This window comes from Acanthaster planci, linkage group LG06, assembly GCF_054643075.1.
Source record: "Acanthaster planci isolate LZ-2023a linkage group LG06, COTS_SCS, whole genome shotgun sequence".
Classification (NCBI taxonomy): domain Eukaryota; kingdom Metazoa; phylum Echinodermata; class Asteroidea; order Valvatida; family Acanthasteridae; genus Acanthaster; species Acanthaster planci.
Window position 1 is genome coordinate 9656645 of NC_141782.1, and position 23165 is coordinate 9679809.

The following is a 23165-nucleotide window of genomic DNA, read 5'->3' on the forward strand; positions in this document are numbered from 1 at the left end:
CCTCTTGTACGAGTTGCAAATAAAATAGAGTACAATGTATAAGGGCACGTTCCCAGGTTTAATATCCCAGGCGCGCGTGCAACTCTCGTCGCTGTCGTTTTTGCCTCTTCTTGTGTTTCTTTTTTGCTCGAAAAGCCTGTGTGAATGTTATTTAAGGTAAGTGGCTACTACTCGAGGATGACAAATTGTTGACGTTATGTGTCCCAGGAAAGACTTGAGATCATTTATTATTGGTCAGCAATAACATAGTTTACGTTTATCTGGTGTTGCATCGCTAAGCACCTAACGCGTAACGTACATGTAACGTTAGCGCTGATCATTGCCACATCACTAGCCCAGTTTTGACGTTGTCTTCTTCATTTCATTACATCCCTCCGTAACGTAGGCCTACGGTCAGAGAGTCCACCTGGGCTAATTGCATGTGATTCACTGACAGTGGGCCTAAAAAATGTGCCTGGGTGTAGGCCTAGGACTCATGGGACTAGCCCAGGTTGGACGCCAGTCTTCATTGCATTACGACTGACGTCTATGTTCTAAGACTTGTGTGCAAGACGACCAAAAATTGGTTCTAATTTCTTGGTTGACCATGTTTACCTTGTAATTTTGTTGAAGAAACTAATTTCAGAAGTCCTAGATCCCTAGAAGTTATGACCTCCTTTTTTTTTGTAATGATGGTACCACTTGACCAGAATACGTCATATTGATGACCTAATGGGGAATACCCCTTTATAACCCACAGAAACACGTCATTTCAGGGACAGCCTCCAATGTTCCCGCAAATGCCTATGCACGCGCTGTAGTGACATTCTAATCGCAAAGAGCGGATTGTAACATCCTTAGTACTTCATGTTCATTCGTTCTTGAGTTGCAAAGTGCATGGACATGCAGGATCCAAGCTGTGTGCACACACTACCTGACTACGCGTGTGTGATTTCCAGTAAACAGTGGTGAAGGTCTGTTACATTGAGGCCATGATCTAGTGCGTGGCTCTAACCCACCTGTCGATATAAAAAATGCAGTTCCGTTTAGACTGACCGATAACCCCCTATTGGTTACCCCTAAAATGTTCACAGTTTGTTCTGCTTTTCATGTACACATGTAGTTGGGTTTATAAACAAAATTAGCGAACGACCTGCTGTGCTATAATAATAACCTTGGTCAGCATAGCCGGCTCTATGCAGGGTGCTTGTATGGGAATAAGTTCATCAACGATGAACGATGAACGATCTCTGTGAAGTGTTTAATTTGTGCAGAGTTTTATTGTGCAGATTTTTATTGATTAAAGATGTACATATATAAATACTCAATATTGTAGAGATCTGATTGGTATGAAAATGAAACAGTAACTTATCTTGATAAATGAGGCATAAAAAGAGGATAACATTGCATGCGTGATGATCGTGATGCACAGGCAAGAGCAATGCCATAATTCGGGAACAGTGTGCTGAGTGTTAGCGCACACTAGCAGTAAGTAGTGATCACACACAAATTGCGATATCGATCTGCCTTTTTTACTCGGAATCAAAAGCACCATAAGCAAGACCGAATTTTGCAATTGCAAGTGACGAGTTGAATTTTAGAGCAGCAGGTACGTGTAGCTAGACCAAGCGTGTTGGTCTTTGGCATACCTTTTTGGGGGGGAAGAGGAGTCAGAGATGCTCTCTTAAAACCATAAGCCTCATGAAGGCCTGCTTCAGTTTGCTTCACACCAAGCAGCTTGAAACTTTCATGTGTAAAGCATTTTGGAAACCTCAGTAATCATTAGTGCCTTCCATTTTTTTTGTCAACGTTTTTCATCGATTTGGAAAATCTTTGTCTTAAAATTCATAGGCTTTTTTGGGGGAGGTTGAAGTTTATGCTCATGCTGGAGCTCTGGATCCCTTAATATGTACATGTATCATTTCAAAAAAGAAGATGAATCTGTAAGATAATACATCACATTACAATTTCATCTTGTGTTAGGACTCGTGATTCAAATCACCAAGGTATAATTCCACAGAGCGTGCAGCCTTTATTGCCTGCTATCATCGCAACATTCTGTTAACTGCACGGTCGTGCTGTATGCACGACCATTCGCACATGTACGGGTCATTCGTACGTGTATGAGCTGTATGCATCCAGCAATATTGCGTGTGTGTTTTCACCGCCGCGATAACGAAATGTGAAGGGAACTTGTAAAAATAACGGAACTTTCTTTCCAAAGTTGCAGTTGTAAGCAAGCAAACAAGAAATACAAGCTTACTTGGTGTGAAAAAATTGTTGAGGTGTTTTGAAGACAAAAAAGACAGGTTTTTTCTTAATTTCTAACAGTGTTTTTCTGAGGTACCAGTATAAATTTTACGGTTGCGCCAAAAATTTAGCATCGGTCGCATAACCAGAAGCAGAACTAGTTTTTTAGGCCTTAAAAAGTGAATTTAAATCCAGCTGGGCTGGCCAATTAGCTGTTTTAGTAGAGAAGTTTTACTTACGCAAATGGGCATGTGTGGTGGGCCTGATATTACATGTACTCAACCCAGGCCATCAAATTTTTCTGAGGGCGAGTGCAGTGCACCTCCACTGGCCCTATGAGCCACCAAGAGATTTAAGTTAATTTCAACCCTTGCAATGCGTGTATGTTGATGTTGGACATCGACTCACCATTTTATTTGGCAGTGGTGCGACAAAATTCAGAAAGTTAATATTAAATCTGAGCCCTGAAATGCATGTTTGCGACTGAAAACACTGCTCTTCATCGAACACTTCCGAGGACCCATTCAGCTATGGTATACCAAGCTTACCAGGTTTCATTTAATTCAAGAAATGTGTAATTAGTCTTCCATTTTGCTGCCGTGGTTTGATTGTTTCAGCATATGGTACTAGCCTCATCTCAAGGCGTCTATGCAGATTCACAGACTGAATTCCCCACTTGTGCAGTAAGCGTACTGGTGTGTGTGAGTATACATATTTGCGGCATCATTTCATTGCTAGTGCGGTGTATGTATGAACGGCCAATGTGTGCACCGTACTGCGCTGCTACGTTGTGCTGGCTGCCGTTAGCGCTGCACGCTTGGGGCTCATGCATACGACGACTGCAAGGACGGCCTTGCTCGAATATTAGGGAAACGTTCGTTTTGAAATAATCAGCTATGGATGCAAATGAACATGTGCCATTGCTCTGTACATGTGTGTCGTATTCAAAAGACATGCTGACGTTTGCGTATGTTGTACATGCGCATTGCATTTAAAATACATTATTCGATATTCATTCTATCTGATTTTGAATGTTCTACAAGCATGCACATGGATTCCAAATTTCTGCATTCAGGAATGCGTCAATTGTTTTCAGCACAGAGAATGAGAAGTTAGCACTCTAGTTTTTATAACTCTATGATTATACACTGTAACCACGATGTACTCACGTGCTATCAAACAAAATAAATTCCACCTCACCTTGAAGACAAGTCCATTTAGCTTGAGGAAAAGCAAAAATATTATTATTATTATTATTATTACACCCCACTTATATAGCTCCTTAATCCAAAAAGGCTCTAAGGCACTTTACAATATAAAAAAATAAAAATAACACCTATATTAATATGTTAAGAATACAATTACAATTAAAATAATACATAAAAAATACAAAGACACATGCAAAACTGTGGTACCAAAAACAACACTCCCGGTGCAACCAGAAGACTACACCCCCACCCAAAATGTGTCACCCCAACACTGCCGGCATTGCTCCCCGCACCCACAGGTGCTAAAAGCAACATTCAGTGGTGCCGGAGCAACACCTAACAACGGCAAGGGTGTTGACATGGTCGTCAGATAACACCATGTTTCCGAAATATTCAGAGGAAAAGTTGTTTGAGTTTTTAAAAGTTGAGGATGTTTATAAAATTTGGAAATTGTGGTGGCTAGATATATAACACAGTTGTTTTAAAGGAAGAACGCCTTGGTTGCAAAGGAAATTTTGGACCAGTCGTGCAACTCAGTTTCAAAGTATCTCTGACAGCTACATGTACATGTACCTGTATAACCAGCTGAATGTGCAAAAGTCTTCTGGCCGCAGTCAGTTGTACAGAGTAGGGTTTTTGCCATTGACCAACTGCAAAACGGATATTGTGCAAGAACACTAAGCGGCATTATTGTGCAAGAATACTAAGCGGCATTATCAATGCTAAGGCATTTTAGCAGTGTTCCTGATTCTGTGATTACCTAGGCTTGTTCCTGCACAGCCGATAAATTGCACAAGTTCTTCAAGGCACACAGGGATCTAGTGGTTGGGCAATCGCTTATACCATGTCAACTCGCATTACAACAATTTGAAGGGACTGGACAAATTACTGTGTTATTTGCTCCAAGCGCAGCAAAAGAGGGCATTTTTTGGTACTCACCGCATAGGCGCATGTTTAAAATGGAAGTCAATGGTGTGTTTGACACAGCACGCTGAGTATGCGTAGTGAGTTTATTCCTTAATGTATGGTCTCTGCGTACATGCAGAACGCGTGCAAGAACCCACTTGGAAAACTTACAACTATCTGTCTTTCTTTTGCCTCTTGAGGGTGCACTTCATGCTCTGGGTGGATAGCCAAGACTTTGTTTTAAAAGGGTTGGAAGAACAAAGAACACGCACGAAATAAAGAAATAGGGATACTCAGAATTTTCACTTTATACTAGTATTTTGTTATAAAAGTGTTATTTATGACAAGAGTTGACTGTGTTTGTGTTCCAATAAATTCTTTATTAGGTGCACTCCAAATTTACTCTGTTGTGAGAATACTTGCACAATGGCCCTCTAAAATTTAATCTGGTCACCCAGTCCATCATTTTTAAGGAGCACGATCTCGCAGGTGCTGCTACTGCTCTCCTCAACACTCCTAATTGAGCGTAAAAAATAACGCTCCTAAAAATATAAGGGCACTTTACAGATAACGAACGATATGACAAAAACAGTGGATAACAAAAGGGACTGTGTGATTTGTCTCATACGAGCACGGCCTGCTTTTGGACTGGCAAACAGGTCCTGCACGCACGTATACATGTTGCATGTATACTGAAAAGGGTTCACTTTCGCTTTTATTTAAATTAAAGGGACATGTGTATGACATACAACTAGAAGGTGTTGATTTGTACATGTAGGTTGAAACTTACATGTAATGTTAGGTATGAAAATTCAGGTCCAAATAAAAGGAAAACAGGCACTGAGGTGATGTATGTGTCATAAACCCATGTTTCTAACTGACTAAAACTAAATCAATTCTAAAAATTGCCCTAAGAAACATATAAACCAACAGAGAAAGGAGAACACAATAGACTCCACAGTACAAACCATCGTTTAGCCTTGTTTCCACTTAGAAACTGTTGATTGGTTTATTTTAAGGAGAGCGATTTGCTCTCCATAGAGATTTGAGGAGAGCGATTTATTGCTCTTCCGAATTCTCTTAAAATAAAGGATTGGTGAGTCACCATGGTCACTGAACAGCTACTTAATCACTTGCTGCCGGGTGGAATTTGCACATCTTGGTTCCTGGGCGATTTTCAAGACTTTCCGTTTTCGAAATTCTTCAAAAATTCATAACTTCAGTTACTAGACGTTTACACCCACGAATGACTGTCTGGTGGCTACTCTAATCTGACAGGCAACCTCCATTCACACCTGAGTATTGCAGCCAGACCCGCGGCCCACTAAAGAGAGCCCAGATTGTGCGGAGTCGCGTAATTTCCTTTGTTCTCGTAATCGGCCTGTGCGTTGCTGAATGGTAGTGTTGTCTTTTCAAATGCGGCAAGATTAGCTTGCAGCGGTACTGTATCGCTCATCACTGGAGTGCTAGAGCACTTTTGTCCCCGCTGATAATCTGCGGGGGGTGCTGAATGCCGCATAACAGTGGTATACTGTTTCAAAACAATGACGGATTACCTGTGCTAATGCCAACTGTAAAATGATGGCAATTTCCAGCAGTTTGGTCTTTTGTTCCGAGTATGGTCATCTGTTACAAGGCCCAGCTCCTATGTCTGATTTCGGGCACCCCTGCTTTGCGTACAAACCCAAGGCACCCTGTACCGGGAACCCCGGAGGCAAGTGGTTAATTTAATTTAATTATTTTTATTTTTTGTATGTAGATCCCTTAGCTGTTGGAACCATGAGGGACAATGACTTGCCACCCAATGCTCGCCTCCATGTCGCTCCCCTGAATGAAAATGTGAACAAGGAAAACCTGAAAGCCAAGTTTGCTAAGCATGGAACCATATATGGTAGGTACATTTGCAAATACTACATTGTAGACTCGACAAACAGACAGGCTGCCTTCATGAAATATGACTGATCTAGTACTTTGTCACTGATGACACATACATGTATTCCAGCAGTTCTACACGTATTTCCCCACTACTCTTAATAGTCGGTGCGGCTTGCAGGATTATTTTTACGTCAATGGTCAAGTTTTAAAAATCACATCTATACTGCAAAACAAGATGGATGAGAAACAGCTATGTGCAATGAGCTATGTGCTTTGACTCTGTCAACTTGTAAAGACGTTCTGCATGTTAGCCATCTTTCCAGTAACTGCATTTGTTTTGGAGGGATAGTACAAAAGGTCTACTCGTGTGTCCCTGTGGAACAAAAGTTCTTTGAACCAACATTCTGCATTCAGTAGAAGCTAGTCCAGCTGTGTTAAATGATGGTTCAGTTCATCAATGATTTGCCCGTTGCCTGAAGAGCGTGTTATAGTTATACATAATAAGAGGCACACATGAGCTTCACGAGAGAAGAAAGAATTGAACTTGTGGTTGGTATCACATGCAGTTAGTCTCCTGCATGGAATATGCCAGAGCAGATTGCGGGGGAGGTGGGCCCCCATGCAATTTGGTTTTGAAAAATGCAGGGTAATTTCATTTCAGGGGGTGGGATGCACATGTATTTCCCTTCTCTTCTTTCTTGGAATGTGTAAAAAGCACCAAAAGTACTGACCCCAGCCCTTGTACCGGTACATTGTAAAGGTCATAATAAGGTTACTTTAAGACAAATTTCCCCTCATCAAAAAAAGAAGTTTTGCCCCACCTGGAAATATGTCATCCACTGAGAAATGTATGTGATGTCTCCATCATTTGAAAAGTATTTTATTAAAACAAACTTACTCCGGTCCCTAACTCCCTGGTGAAACCACACATACATAAAAGTGCCAGTATTTGCTGTGATTTATGATGGAGGTCACATCAGTTAATTGGATCCTGTCTGACATACGTGCACGTGCATAAAACAAACCTACGAAAGATAAAGAGCAGCTAGTTGAGCCCCATTCGGGGTAACCTGTATGTTTGTCAGTCTAAAACCTGCTCTTTCCTCTCTCTCCTTTCTTTCACAGCTTGTTCACCCATTGGTTTGGTCCATTTGCACAGTCTGTGTTCTGGTTCCCGCATAATTTGAACTTTACTAAAGTACATTTTCTTCTGCAGAACTGTTTGTCCATACAACAAAAGGGTTTGGCTTCGTCCAATACGGCAGTTCAACTGACGCAGCTCAAGCTATCGAAGCAGAAAACCAAGCCGTCTTTGAAGGAAAGAACATAGGTAATAGTGAAAACAAAGTCATGCTCCTTTTTAAATTTTTGTAGTAAAGAGTTCATTAAATCTTTCCACAGTACACAGTAGAGATGTCGATGTAGCAGGTTCTACAAAATGTGAGCCTTTAGATAACAGTGAACTTAGGGGGCTCTTATTTCCTGAAGTGAACAGCATTGAATTGATTCACAATGTATGACGAACTGAGGGGAGTCATGACTGATATCTGGAGCACCAATGACTGTGCCAATATTCATCCAAATCAGGGTTTATTATGAAGTCTTGAATGTCATCATTTTTGACAGACATGAACAACCTTTAAATCTTAGCCTCCCAAAAATCATCATGAATAATTCCCACAGTAATTTGTACACAGATTTGTAAGTGGTGAGATATATAAAACCGTAATCCTGAAATTAGAAAACAAGTCTCAAAGATTATTAGGTCTTGAAGTCGGCAGTTGCAAACATCATTGAATGCTGTCAAAAGATTGACAATTAACAACCAGTGAGTGAATCAAAAACAATATTCAGCATGAGCTTCAGAAATGAACACAAGAAAGGTCCCTGAACCATACATCATCCTTTCACGACTGGAACAATCACATTTTTATCAAGTACAAGTACGTGTCAATTAACCCTGGTCCAGAATACTGATCACAATGACTTCTGGACTTCCATCAATCTTTCACAGCGACATTGCAGAAGTGTTTTGCTGCCGCGTGGGCTGTTTGACCTTTGACATCTGAGCTGAGATAATGTGCCCTCTTTTTTTATTCAGTTGTCATGAACCCCTCCTTTAAAGTACAGTGCTCCAGGATTTTTCTCTTGGAATTTGGGTTTCTCATGAGAAAATTTGTTAAACTTAAATGAGGTTCTCCAAAAAATAACGTCTGAGACATAAAATATGGTTTGTAATGAAAATCAAATGCTCTTGAGTTCTTAATTTTGATGTAATTTTGAGCGGGGATTGCTCCCAAAGAAATGGCAAACTGAACATCATGCGTGGAATTTTTTGAGCACTACACGAGACAGCGTTTTTGGTATTGTCAGACCTCATGCATTTTCCGTTGAAATTCTCATACAAGATCACATTTCTGTTGAATATTTCATCAACAAACATGTTGCACCCATTGTACATGTATATTTTTTGATGCAGCCAAATCTGTCTAATTGTTTTCCATTAATTTTGGACAGTTTTTTCCATGGCCTTTTTTTTCTCACCCTAACAGTCCCAAATTCTCTGATTTCAATATGATTTTTACATACACCCTAGGGGGTTAGGGTTAAAGGTTTAAGGGGCTTTGAATTACATCTGTTGAAAAATATACTGATTTTTTTAAACCAAGTCCGCTGACCAGTACAAACACTTGAAACTTTAAATGAGTTCAACTCAGTGATTTGCACTGGTAGCCAACCAAATCTCCACAAAATGTACATGTAGTATTCAAAATTATCCCTAAATGAATCATTTTTATAAACCTAAGGGTGCAAATTTGTGTTTTAAATGACCAAACTCACTCTTTTAAAAGTTTTTTAAAAATGACATGTGGAGTTGTATTTTGGTTCATTTTTGGGAGAATATATCATGTGCAACAGTTGTTATAAAAAAATTGACTGAGCTCCACTTGATGAGTGGACTTCTTTGGTGCACTTCCATATGTCAACTTGAGTAAACATACCATCTGGAAAAAAGTGTTGTACCAACTGTGTTATCGTTTCTCACTCATCTCTCGTTGTAGCTGTCACTCTTGCCAATAAAGATAGGTTTGGGAAAGCTATCAATGTAGACGATGGAGGGAGACAATCTAACAGCAGAGGACAAGATCTGTACCTTGATAGAGAGAGGTAGGAATGATTTAGCATGGTGCAGGGGGAGGGAATGCGGGGTCTTGGGATTTGGGAAGTGCATGCCCTCTCTGCCAGTGACGGAGACATGCAAATCACAGAGGACAAGATCTGTACCACGGCTTGTGTGACCTTGATAAATGGCTGGCCTTGATAAATGGATGTTGCCAAGACACTTCACAGCATGGAGCGTTTCCTCAGCTGAGCCTCTGTGTGACATTCCACTTTGAAAACTGAAAACAAATTCTGAAGAAGTTTCCTTGTTCGTCTGAGTTCCCTGTTGCACACCTGCAGTATTTCATTAATTCGTCGTGCAAGAGCAAAAGATAGTATAGAATGAACATTTCCCGGAGGAAAAAGCCAAATGGAAATCATAGACTACTTCTTGTACCCACTGCTGCATTGATTTGATAATGCTTGCACTAGTAGGCAGGAAGTTGCGGGTTCGAACCCCACCAGAGTAAGCTTGCGACTTTTGTGCAACTCTCGGACCACGCTGAGAATCAGTGTGAATATGCATATTGGTCACGAGGCAACCCGAGTTTAAAATTAACATTTCCCGGATGCAGAGCCAAATAAATGCACATTGTTTGTGTCACATCACACACTTGACTAGTAAGCTTCCCCTTTCACTATCTCTTAAGAGTCCCTTTTGCATTGGTTCCCGACTGTATCAGTTAAAGAAGAAAATATAAATTAGCAAAGTAGTCACTCAGGCCTAGGCTTGGTCTGAAAGTTGTGGCTGTAGTTTGAAATAACACATGCACCTATGGGAGCCACTGGCTATTGGTTACAGCTACTTATACAAATGTGATACCCGCACTTTCAACGACAGCTGCTCGACCAGGACATGACCTCATTCACTCGTTAGGCTACCTACCACACTCTGTTGTTTTTTTTTTACACATAGGACCCTTGCAGTGCAGAGAAATGGAGAGCCAATTCTTCAAATTTTGCAATCTTCAAATTCTGTTTGCAGGGAATTGGGTCGTTACCGAGAGCGAGACTTGCCAACATTGCGGGATCTGCTCCCACGTGGACGGGAGCGTTCTCCCCTCCGTGACCGGTATGATGACCATTACTATGACCGATACGACCGTGGCCGAGACCTGTACGAGAGGGATCGTGAAGATGTTAGGTATGCAGCCTTAAGTTTATGGATGGCTCTTTGAGATGAGAGCTAGCTTGATGTTTGCTTTCATTTGAAAATCGGGGGGAGTGTTTAGGTTAAATTTTTAACATTCTGTAAACTTGGAAAGTTGCAGGCAGTGGTGCAGTTAAAGTTTCTCACCATTGTATAATCGTATGGAATGATTGTTTCCCTTAGGAGGCGGGACCTGTTCTATGAGGATCGGCTTCCTCTCAGAGATCGCTATGATGACCGCTATCTACCAGAAGATGAATACCGCAGGGAAGCTGCATTCAGAGACAGGGAGCGAGACAGGAGTAGGGATAGAGATAGAGATAGGTAGAGAAAACAGTGGACAGCAATCCCCTCCCCTTGAAACTTCTTCCCCCCGTAAACATCCCCTGATCATTTCTCTGTTGCCCCCTGTCAAGTTTTCCCCTTCAAACTCTGCTCTGGAACTCTCTCACTGTAGTTTTTCTTCTTTAGACGGGATCCCCTTGACCGTGGACGTCTTCCCAGAGACATCTTAGACAGGGACAGCCTTCCCAGAGATGCTAGAGATGCTTATGATAGGAGGGCACCCCCCCGTCCTGAGCCATCGATTGTCGACACGATAGGGGCCTCTGCTGCCCCTCCTTCCCTCCCTTCAACTGACAAGCCCATCGATTGTGAGATACTCCTAATGGGAAAGCACCTGAGGTAAGTTGTCAATGAGTCTAATGGGTGGTATTCACTGAGAGTGGTGCCCTAGAAATGTACTTCTGATGAAGTGTGATGTTGTCAAATTTGAAGTAATCCAACCTGTTTTATGCCAGGAATGCAGAAATTTTTAATGGGCTAAAGGGTGATAACATTCTATTACACGTCATTCAAAGGAATGGGCTCCTACTTTAATTTGTAAGTTTCACCACCAAACAATGGACCATGTCAAGTTTTGAGCCTTCAGAGGGCATTTTGGGCAATCAGTCCACTGCAGTAGTCTGGATATAGGCAAATGGGACGATTGAAGCAGCTGTGCCCACTCTGAGAGCCAAGGTATGGCATCACGGGAACTAGACTTCAACTCATCACAGCCAGTGAGGATTGCTAACTGCTTATCGACACCGAAATATGGTCTGCCTCCTCATTCAGGGATTACGCAGATCTGGTTGAGCGTCGCATCAAGGCACTGTCTCTCAACACCGGCCTGCTTCTGATCTCCAACGAGGGTTCGCTCACCCAGGCCCTTGAGGACGTGACGCGGCGCAAAGTCCTGTATGCCATCATCCTGACCACGCAGAACGAGGTGCATCGCTCTGTCACCCTCAACATCCTGCACGGAAGCCCTCAAGGTAAGAATCAACTGATGCCCAATTTTTGTCATTCCTTCCTATGTTTCGTTGATTTTTTTTTTTCTGAAGGTGCAGGAAGTTGATGTCCAACAGTCATCTGCCTGGAAGTTTAATGTGCAGCTTTTTCATTTTCTAAAACTAGCCAGTTCAATTTTTACCTTAAAAGGGATCGGTTGAAGGAGTCATTAATGGCTTTTCTTTTCAGCAGTAGGTACTTGGATATGAGCAGAGTTTCATGGTGGATCCTCTTCAAGTCATTAGCTCCTCAAATATTGTAACTCTTTGCTAAGTTATCTTTGCTTTTGTTAACTATACGTGATTTATTTCCATCAAATATTCATCACACAGCTGTACAAATAAATTTAGCACTGAAATTCAAACCTCAAGTGTTCTGTGAACTTATTGTGAAGGCCGTGTCATTGACTTGTTTGTCAGTCATTTTAAATCGAGATGCAGAGGGCAAAGATTTGAACATCGGATTTGATGGTTGGAGAAGGCAAAATCCTAGTTAGGCTGTGTTTTATGTTTATTCAAAGTGATTGTTAAAATAAGATCAATTAACTTGCTTGTGATTGACTTTGCACATGTGCCCTTGCAGAATGTTTGTGGAGCTTGAAATTTCTTTTTCATTCTGTGGAACACTTTTTCTCAGAATCTGTTTGAGAGATCAAAGATGCTTGGATACCAGTAAAAACATGGCAATCGCTGGTAAAAGAGCATAGTTACATTTCAGGTTTGCCAGCATCCAGGATGTACAGTCAGACTCTTCGCATGCACTTGATGGAGGGCTCTATCTTAGCTTAGTGATAGCAAAAGTTTTCTTTAAGCAGATTCCTGTGGGTACATCAGGAAAGGAAAGATGCCAACTCTTCATAGTTCCACGTGGATGTGGGATGTGCGTCAGCATTTACCGTCAACAAGTCATTTGTGGTCTTTTCGTATTTTCTTTGTAGAGTGGAAAAATAAATGCAAAGAGTCACATAAATTGTTATGTGAATGGCTTTTCAACCCCACACAAAATGAAAAAACTCACAGAGTATCCAATTTGGAATATAATTACAAATTAAATGGTATGTTTTAAATATAGGACAAAGACAAAAAGGTTCAAAATAAAATTGGTTTTGCAGTGACTTTATTGTCTTGTTATATTGTTTGCTTTTTTCACGTTCAAATTGGTGTTGGTTGTAGCATACAGAATATGTTCATTGTTAATTCAGATGTAAGGGCTGAGTCATTTCAAATAATTCATTATTCGAATATTTGACCTTCAATTTGATTGAATATCCGAATATTAGGTCGCACCGACTAGCAGATTGTTGATGAACAAACCGTATACAAAAATCAGTCACAATAACACACACAATTGTACATCACATTCACTATAATAGCTTCTCACCTCTGGGAGTATCTTCAGCCACGATTTTGCAAGATTTAAGAGACGAACAATACTTCTTGCCCTGTTGAAGATGTCTGTCCTTTTAAATTTTGTAATGAATAATTTACTTTCTGAATCGTAAGAATTCTGTCACTTTTCGTTTGAATCTGCTTGAAACAAGCCTCCATAGTGCAAGTTTCTCATTTAAAGCAAGAAAATTCTCCCTTTTCATGAATTTTGCATTGGAATATTTAAATTTGGAAAGTAATATTCAAATAGTCGATAATCAAAATTGAGATTTTCGGCACAGCTTTATCAGATGTCTCTTCAGTTTTAGTGAAGGTGAATGAATTTTATGGTACACCACACGGGAATCTGCATGTTTCAATATTCATTTGTGCATGTATTTAGAAATGTATATCTAAGATGTAGGCTTTCCTTGTATTTTAACCTTCAACCTTTTTCAAGTTGTCTAACAAGAAGATTTTATTTCTTTCCCCCTTGTATGCAAATCAGAACACAGAAACATGCCGTTAGAAGATGCCCTGGCGTTAGTCGATCGTAACTTCTCCGCGTATCTCCAAGATCGGGGCTTGCCAACCAAGAGTTCCTCAGGCTCAGCCCCCGCCTCAGCCCTGGCGCCCCTCCCGGGGGAGCCACCCCTGCCTAAGTCCCAACCCCCGGCACCCCCCACACCGCAGCCTCCGGCCCCGGCTCCGGCCGCCCTGGCCGTGCCAGCCGTGGAGCTGACTATACCCCAACTCATCAACTTGCTGGCTGACCGCAAGCAGCTCACGCTGAGCGAGATGGACCGGGTGATCGCTCACTTGCAGGCGGTCCGGCGTAAAATGGCCATAGAGCAGGGCCTGAATCCGGACCTGCCTACTTCGCCCGCCTCTAGCTCCGCTAATGCTGTAACCTCGAATACACAGCAACCAGCAGGTGAGTCTACCACTTGTTTCACATATCAGGCTCAGGTCACTTTGGTCTTTTCCACATTACGTGTGTTGCAAACGTTATGAAAAAATCAGAAGCATTGCTGTGAATGCAGCTTTAATTCTAGATAAAAACATTACCTCTGTGTATCATTTTTAGTATATTGCTTTCCACTTGAATGTGTTTTTAATATGATTCTTTCAAAAGGTGAAATAAAAGTTGTCAAAGTAAACAAAACCATTTACCGTACATTAAAAATACAGAATTCTGCCTGTGCATTGCTTCTGTGTTCATTTTGTTTCCTAGCCTGATTTCTTAAATTCCTAACGGATTTTGCCTCATTCTGTTGTTTATAAACCAGTTCAAGAATTTCTATTTGACTAGGATTGTTTTTAAAACAGGTAATCCTTTTGGGAAGAGATGGCACAATGCTTTGATGTTTTGAACATAAAAACCTGCTTCAAATCTCACGATTTTAGTGATTTAACTCTTAGTTTTAATAAATGCACCCCTTTAGTGTTTGATTGTAGCAAATTTAAAGTCAGTTCATTCAGGTGTTATAAACAGTAAACTGTGTGGATGGCCATTAAACACTCTTGAAGTGCAGCAAATGCTTATTGAACAGAATTATTTTGGACATTTTACAGTGAGCACTGCTGCCGCTCCAGTCGATAAAAAACAGGCAGAGCTGCAGGCCAAGATTTTGAGCATTTTCAACCCGTCAGGTAGCAGCTCAGCCACAGCCTCCGTCACTACCTCCAAGACATCTACGGCTACAGTGACTGCCCCACAGCCAGTGTCCAAACCAGATGTGGCTGTTCCTTTTTCATACGGGGGCAGTCTCTTATCGGTTAAGAAGACCCAGGCATCAGCAGTTGCCTCAACCAGTAAGGGAGCCACAGATATTGATCTGGACAGTCCAGACGTACAGAAGGTGCTTGACAAGTTGATCCAGTCTGGCCCGACGATGCTGAAGAAACTTGGCACCTCTGCTAATGGCACGGCCCCTGTGAGCACACTCAGCGGGACCCAGGCTAGCAACAAGGGCATCAAGGACCCAAAGAGTCAAGTCAGTGGCATAGCCCCCAAGCCCCTGAGCCTCTCAAAGGAGGAGACCGAGGCAAAGCTGAGAGCGGCACAGCAGGCAGCACTTCAGACACTGCAGCAGCAAGAAACAGCGGCAAGGACCATGCAGGTCCAGACGGGGCCGCAGCAGCAAAATCAAGCCCCTACCACTGCCTTGCAGAACCAGTACCAGCAAGCGATGGTTCAGTATCCGCAGCAAGCCCAATTTCAGCAGCAGCAGCAAGCCATATTTCAGCAACAGCAGCAAAATCTTTATCAACAGCAGCAGCAGCCACCTCAGCAGCAGATGGTCCAGTACCCACTGCAGCAGTACCAACAGCAGCAGGCAATGCTACAGCAACCTGGAATGCCTGGGGCTTCCAACAAATCCAAGCCCCTGTTGCCGGACCCCTTTCCCAGCAAAGGCAGCGGTTGGCCCCGTGGATGGCAGCCGCCAGGACTCCAGCCGGCCAGTGCACAGTCAACCAGTTCCCAGCAGGGATTTCAGGCAAGCGTGCAGCCCACTGTACAACAGAATCCGTACATGAATCCTGGCCCTAACATGAGTCCACACGTCCCTTATCCACAACAGAACCAACCGCAGAATCAACACCAGCAGCAGAATAGCACACATTATCCTCTCAATCGGTCTCAGCCAAATCCCTCAGGCATGCTGTGAGATCTTCACAAATGCATCAAAGTTTAGCAGTCGGAAAGGCTTCTGCCTAAATATTCCCTTAAGATTTCTAGCAAACACTTTCATAGGATCTTCTCATCCATTTATTCAGATCTGTGCTCTTCCTATTTAACTTTCCGAGATTCTTGATCAAATTGCAATCACTTCATGACCAAAAAACCCCTGTATCTTTTAATTTTTTCCTCGTGAACTTTTGAATGGCTATGCCAAACCTCCAAGGGCGGTTGTAAAAACCATAGTGAAATTGGAGGAGTTATTCTGGTATTAAAGGGTTAATGGCCTGCAATTATGTTGTTAATGGTAGGAGTCATCGAGTAAATTTTTGTATACATTTACCTTCCTTCAGTGTTTATTGAGATGAGAATAACCCTTTTTCATACTTAGATTCGTGCTCTGCATCTGTAATTAACATCTGTTAAACTTTTGTAAACTTACAATGTTCATGCCTTGTGGTAACACTAAGAAAGGAGAGCACATGTAGAAATGCTGAACTGATATCACTTGATGGCAAGGATGTAATTACTTAACAATGTTTTATATGTTGTTCCAAGAATTAGTCTTTGACCTGTTACTTCGCTTAAAACAACACTTGTGATATGTGTGACACTGAAACATATTTTCAGTCCGTGATTGTATGAATGATTTCCAAGATAAGGTTTGAACGACGGAGCAGTGGTTTCTCTCAAAACGATCCCAAGATCGTTTGAGAAAAACGGTGAAAAGGTTAATGCAGAGCGCCATAAAGACAAGAAAAGGGAGTTATGTAAATAATATACCGTAGTGAGTTTGAAAAAGACAAGCCATGGGCAGAAGTGATGGAGGAATTTTCAATATCCATCTTTATTATTTCTGTGAGTGATACTGTCTTTAGATTCAACGCGTGAATGTTAGTTATGTACATTTTGCCGTGTAAAGGAATTTCAAAACATGTTTTTATCTTATAACTACTTGACAGCAGTAGTGGAAGATAACGCAACAGCTCAAACTGGAAAAAGTTGTACATACGAAAATTAAACCTGCTCAAACACAAGGAACAAATGAAATGTAGTAAGATTGTTACAGACTTTAAACTGGCCTTTTGCCTTGTACATACAAAGTAGCAGTTAGTTCGTCGAATCTTTGGATCTTGGAGAAATTGTGCCCGCAATTCTGTACTTTACAGGAAATCCGTTGTGGTATTCTAGATGTACAAATGTTGCTTCATTCTTATGTTTTCACCAACTCTCTGCACGTGTACGTGGTAGAAGAAAACCACGAAGCAGTTGTTGTTTGCCTGATTTCCAATAAACCATGTAGAATGATTTCGACAGTTGTCAAATTGAGACATTGAGGTTCGTGAATCTTTTGTTGTCTGTTAATTTATGCACTCCAGGATTCCTCAGGCGCAGCTGTCGTGATCGAGTCGACTAAATTGCTTTTTAGACACGGCTCGGTACTTCTCGAGGTGAACTCGTGCTCGGTGGGCGTTCGAATTTCTCTGCATTATAGAGGTGAATCTTAATGGGCGCATTACATCATTCAGCAAATATTCTTTTTGCGTTACCGTTGAACACAGTGCTGTTAAAACCTGTTGACTCCGATGACTTCTGATACTTCCACATCTCTTTGTTTTTGAATCCATGTTTTATCGGTTCATGTACATCTGTTGCTTCACGATGACGATCTGATATTAAAAACAAACCATGATTATGCGTTGCAGTTGAAACAAATCGTCGGCTTCTCGCCATTAAATGTCGTTCGCAAGAAACGGGGAACACGATTACAAACTGATCACAAGTTGGTCACAGACCGTCAGTGATTGTTACGACGTTTCTGTGTTAATGTTAAGGTCATAGAAATTGTCCTTACGTTGAGTATACAACTGGAACGAGTTTCAAGGATATCAGTAGTTTAGTGAAAACTGACGGTAATTTGCCTTGAGAATTGTTCGTGTTGAAATCACGAACTCGAGTGTACATCATTTCTGTGATGATACGCACCAAACCTCGCAATCTGCAAACAGTTTCAAGGATCATGGAACACGACCCACGAGAACGCGCAGAAATGCTTTTACCCCTCATACCCCAATCTCTGCGGTGCGGTTCAACATAATTGGACAGGTGGCCTTTCACAAATCAAGCGTTACTAGCCGGCGTTGCAGTCAAGTCCATGCATCGAAGTCCCTGGAAGTCCATGACAAGGCATTCATTCTTAAGCCAAGCCAGAAGCTATTCTGATGAACTGTGACGGAAAACATGCTATTATTGTCCTCTCCATTGCTTGTGACTGGTCTTGTGAAAGGACTCGCAATGGACTCGACCACAACATTGATTTCAGAAAAAGAAGAGATTTCCTTTCGTGTATACACGAGCCAATTTGCCCATAGAGGCCAGTGAATCCGTATTGGCCACAGTGTTTAAGTGGGTAGATTTCGGTCTCAGCTTATCTAATGAGCAGTTTTGAATTTCGGTGGCCATTTTCTGTACAATTCTAGTGGACCTTGTAGAATGCGAACCTGTTTGTCGCACCAATTTCAGTCAGATTTTTAGACAGTCGGCAATCTAAAAGGCCTCCATAACTGATGTACATGTACTCAGAGACTGCAAAGCAAATTCAGATTCGATAACTATTACGGATAAACTGATTTATCTGTAAATTTAGGCCTAGTGGCCGCTGGGTAGAACATGTGCTCTAATTTCTGTCGCCGTGCTGAAACCAATCGAAAAAGAAGATGCCCTAAGAATTCTTTGAATAGCTATATCACGTCGAAATTTCTCGGGGTTTCATTTCATTTGCCAAGGACCTTAGGTTGGTTCATCAATGCCTCTCTGGATAGTTGGCATGGGCATCGCCAGGGTTTTCCGGGAACGGGATAAAGCTCTTTTCTCCAGGGGGACGATTTTTGAAGGGGGGTGGGCAAAGCACTCATCGGCTATGAACTGAAAAACCACTAACAGTGAGAGGGGGTCACTGTGGAAGTTTTTATATGGGAAATTGTGATTTTCATCATGCCCTTTTACCTTTCCTCTCTTTTTTAGCATTTCTTTCGTTTTTTTTCCATTTCCCCAAGTTTTTGTTTTTCTCTTTTCCGGGTGGAAGAGTGGCCCTTACTCTCCCTTGCGACGTCAGTGCTGTATTCGAGTCCACCACGAGTCCTTCACAAGTCCAGTCACAAGTCCCTTCAAAGGACCAGTCATAAGTAACAGGTTTAACAATGACAAAAGAATTGTTTGTCATATTTCATTTGAATAGTATGCGAATTGGCTTAAGAATGAATGACTTGTGATGGACTTACAGAGACTTGCAGGAATTTGTGATGGACTCGAATACAAAACTGTGCGACGTCCATGTGAATGAGTTACAGGACATTAGACTGTTGTGTACCCTATTTATCTCCGGCAACGTCCCCTGCACCTCCAGAGAATGGAATGTTCCTACACACTAATCAATGAATCTCCGTTCAACCAGGTTTTCAGAACATGATCGGAGCATTGGGCCTTTAAATTCGCGACCATCCCGTCATCACAACCTTACTCTCGCGAGGAAGTTGTCTCGAGAAGCTGTCAATCACGTCTTGCTGTAATAATCGTACATTCACTGTCGTCAACGAAACTGGTGACTGGAAAGTGTTCGTAACTTACTTTTTAGTTTTTCATGAGACGTGTTCGTAATTTTGTTGGCCGTTTTATTCAATCAAATGACGTTTATGTTAGTCCAGCCAGCTATGGCTGGTGAAAACGTAGGCCGCACCTCTAACTGATGTTAAGTGTGCATCAGTACATGCTAACAGACAAGGTATACGACGTTACGACGACAGTCTTGAGTACTTTCGTGATTTATCTTAATGAAATGTCACAAATCAGAGTTTTCTCTCCATACCCTGCTCGGCTTCCGATATTGAAACGCCTACAGAAACGCGTTTGTAATGCTATCGCGTTGACTTGGTCGGTAACAAGAACGGCAAACATTCTAAAAATACATCTTTCCACAGAGCGTTCTACATTAACATCTCACCCGAATAGCCAAACCTTGAGGGAACAGCACCCAGGAGTTTCGTTGTTGTTTTTTATAATAAATAACGTATGGTTACAGACTGTATTAGGAAAATAAATGAATGGATGGAATGTTATTTCCCAAATGGCTTCAGGTTCACAGTTTGGGTCGCTTGCGAAGACTGGCCTCGTTTGACGAATGCATGGAAGAGGGTTTTTCCTGCTTGACCGCACCGTGTCTGGTTCTTGCCTCGAGGTACTACGTGATGCTGGCGTTTGAGATTACGAGTGTAAGACCGATTTTGACTTTGTATCAAATCGACAAATAATCGTTGGTAACGGAAGCTATAAGTTATCGGTATACCAAATGAAAAATGATATATACCTTATCGAGCTTTCGGTGAATAAATCAGTAAATGTATCGCGCAAAAGACATACGAATGTTGCTATCTGTATTGTACATTACGAGTATATTTATATCAGGGACGTCAAAACAGACAGACGGCACTTATTCTCAGAGGTAGTTTTAGAACATGAAATGCCGCAACTGTCGTGAAATTGACGTTTACGAAAAGGTAACGCTGCAAATTGATGCATTTACCATTATGCGTGGACCGGCCGTTATGTTTGTCGCTTTATTTAATGTCTTAACAGTGCATTTTTCAGACCTGCTCAGAATAATTGCGATACGGATCGATTCTGTTGTCAGTCGCCTTGATTATTGTCGATTCGATTTATTGTTTTCTTCGTGCGCGATGACACTGACGTCCCGTCGAGGATCCCAGACGCTAATGACGCACATCAGGAAATGTGTGGAGTGTATACAGAGATTTACAAACTTCAGAGAAAAGGCCTACAAGGTTGAGTTCGCTTAGGGCTAAGTGATGCTGCACGCCGTAGACCTATTGCACGCTTTTGCAATGATGTGTTTAGAGTTACGGGTTTACGAATTCAAAGATACGTCGTCGAAATGTCCCGCACTTAAAATGGCAGTAGCGCTACCGAGGAAACAAAGTTGGCGCTCTAGAAAAAATAGAGAGCCAACTAGATCGAAACTAGATCGCAACACACAGTCGTTTATAATTATAGTTACCCTCGTATTACCGTGCGATTTATGTATTCCTTGTTTGAATTTGTAGTGGAGAGACAAATTATGGTAAAGTGTATTCCGAAGTCGACCTTTCCAAAAGTTCGTCAGCTGTGTTGTATTTTTTTTAATTTTTCTGAATATAGCGATAATTGTTTTGATGTTTCGAGCTTTGCTTGTGTAGGCCTACATGTCCCTGGTTATACCCCAAAAGGCGTGAATGATTACCGGGGTAATTTCACCCTTCAAACAGACTCTGTGCAAACGTTCTCCCTTACCGGCGACAAAGAGAAGAAATCGGCAGTCATGAGGCTGACCTGGCCCCTACATGAAGACCTGCAGGTGCCGGACTTCGTTTTTTGGTATAAAAACCGCCCCTCTCTCGTTTCGAGACATAGACATTTCTCTCGTTTACAAATATCGAACGCCATTGTGCGTGGGTGCGGCCAAAGTTTGCAGAAAGTCCACCAGTGCAGTGGTTTTCAACAACGTTTTATCTCAGTTTACTTCCGCGATGTTAACACTGGAGACTTAACCTCTCAGTGTTTTGGTAGAATTATTTACTGTTTTAAAGGGTTTTAATACAGGGGATTTTTAACACCTGTGAATCGTTCTTTTCAGTTTTGTACTCGCGGCTAACCTTGCACTTGTTGGCAAGACTGCGTTTGTGACGTAGGCAAAAGAAAGGTCGATAACGTGATCCGTTAGATGGCCAGAATTAGGCTGATTCCCTGCCGTATCAATGGTATTCCGAAGCTGCTGTCCACGAAAGTAAATTGTGACGTAATGTGTAGCATACTCCATCTATTTCCTAGATGCAACGTGCACACGTCTGTAAACTTGTAAGCAGTCACCAAAATCAAAGTTACGCAGAATTGGAGGTCAGAATGCACACATTAAAAAAATAAAACAAATAAAAATTATTAACTTTTTCAAGTTGTGATGCGTGTCGGGAAATCTTTAAAGGGAGGTATTTTTTAATACTTGCCCAATGTCCGAATTCGCGGGTTCTGACGGCTTTACCCAAAAATCGACGAACGTGTTCGGCGAAATTTCGGCCAAGAACAGAAATTTTCGGAACCGGGAGAATTCCTCTAGTTTTGTTCGCATGACGGCAGTGACTCACAGCTATCTCACGAAATAGTCGGAATCTTGTTGTCGTGGAACTAGGCTACAGGCCAAAATAATTATGCACGAAATCAACTCGATTGCGCTCTGTGTTGTTACTTCTTCTCGCAGTTATTTCCCGGGTGTCTGATTCGTTTGTCAGTCAAGCCGCACGTTTCAGCTTCTTTACAGCTTTCTTAATGAGAAGGGAAATTCCATTTTGTAAGTATGAGCCCGCCCACTCTGGAGGATTGGAGTTATGCTCAGGTCATGTCGAACTTACGTTGCATGCAGATGCCCTATGTTTAATAGTCTGTTTCTAAAAATAGTCGTTTTTAGTGGTGTGTTTCTTAATTGTTCATGCAAAGTGAACAGCCCTGGCATATGTTTGTAAAACGACACATGAATTCAAAAAGATGAGTTTTAAGTACCCCACAAAAGATCAAATATCGATCTGCGTGCGAGTGACCGAGTTGTAGCGCCCTCGTCTCATTGGCACCGAAGGTGCAATTGGATCTTCGTTCCTCTTGAAGAAATGAAGTAAAATAAAAGAACGGAATTCTACCGCAGAAAGGTCACAGAAGCAACAGTATCAAAAGTCTTACTGCCGAGTCTAAAAATTCACGGTGTTGGATTACATGTACATGTTAGGAGGCTTGTGACGTGAAGAGAAATCGAAACTCGTTTACCAACAACCGGGAATCAAAGAAAACAAAGTACATGTAAGTTGGGTTTTCTATAGTCCTGCTCCGCCTAATTACCAAGAAAAGTTTAAAATAATGGGAAGGGCAACTGAGTGGACGCCTATCTGCCAGGAGCAGAGGCACGCCCTCATCGGTTGAAAAGAGCCATGTTGGTCGGGAGTGCTTACTTTGTTGGTAGCGATTCGACCGTAACGCGTGCATTTCATAGTCGTTTGTAAACCAGCAAAGTGTAGTTCCTTCCAAAGGAGCCTGCGTTGCTGAGAAAATTGCGCCCTCTCTGGGCCTGGCTTTGGGCTCTTAGTACCTATAGTGGTTTATTGTGTCTTCACGTGGGCCTATGCAGATTTCTGAAATGAAAGATAATCCCCATATCCACC

The 23165-nt window shown here is 41.9% G+C and overlaps 1 protein-coding gene across 1 annotated transcript; it reads left to right on the plus strand.

The window, feature by feature from the left end:
• Positions 1 to 17: 17 nt before the first annotated feature.
• On the plus strand, positions 18 to 17241 carry ncoa5 (nuclear receptor coactivator 5). Its single transcript, XM_022228233.2, has 10 exons — positions 18 to 156; positions 6103 to 6234; positions 7435 to 7548; positions 9281 to 9386; positions 10366 to 10524; positions 10714 to 10854; positions 11002 to 11214; positions 11647 to 11846; positions 13738 to 14163; positions 14805 to 17241. The coding sequence occupies exons 2-10, from the start codon at positions 6123 to 6125 to the stop codon at positions 15899 to 15901; spliced, it is 2568 nt and encodes an 855-aa protein (XP_022083925.1). The 5' UTR covers positions 18 to 156; positions 6103 to 6122; the 3' UTR covers positions 15902 to 17241.
• The last annotated feature ends 5924 nt before the right edge of the window (positions 17242 to 23165 follow it).

Coding starts and splice junctions, on each gene's coding strand:
- ncoa5 (XM_022228233.2), top strand. CDS start 6,123: ATGAGGGACAATGACTTGCCACCCAATGCTCGCCTCCATGTCGCTCCC. Junction 11,215..11,646: donor CTAATGGGAAAGCACCTGAG/GTAAGTTGTCAA, acceptor CTCCTCATTCAG/GGATTACGCAGATCTGGTTG. Junction 11,847..13,737: donor CCTGCACGGAAGCCCTCAAG/GTAAGAATCAAC, acceptor TATGCAAATCAG/AACACAGAAACATGCCGTTA.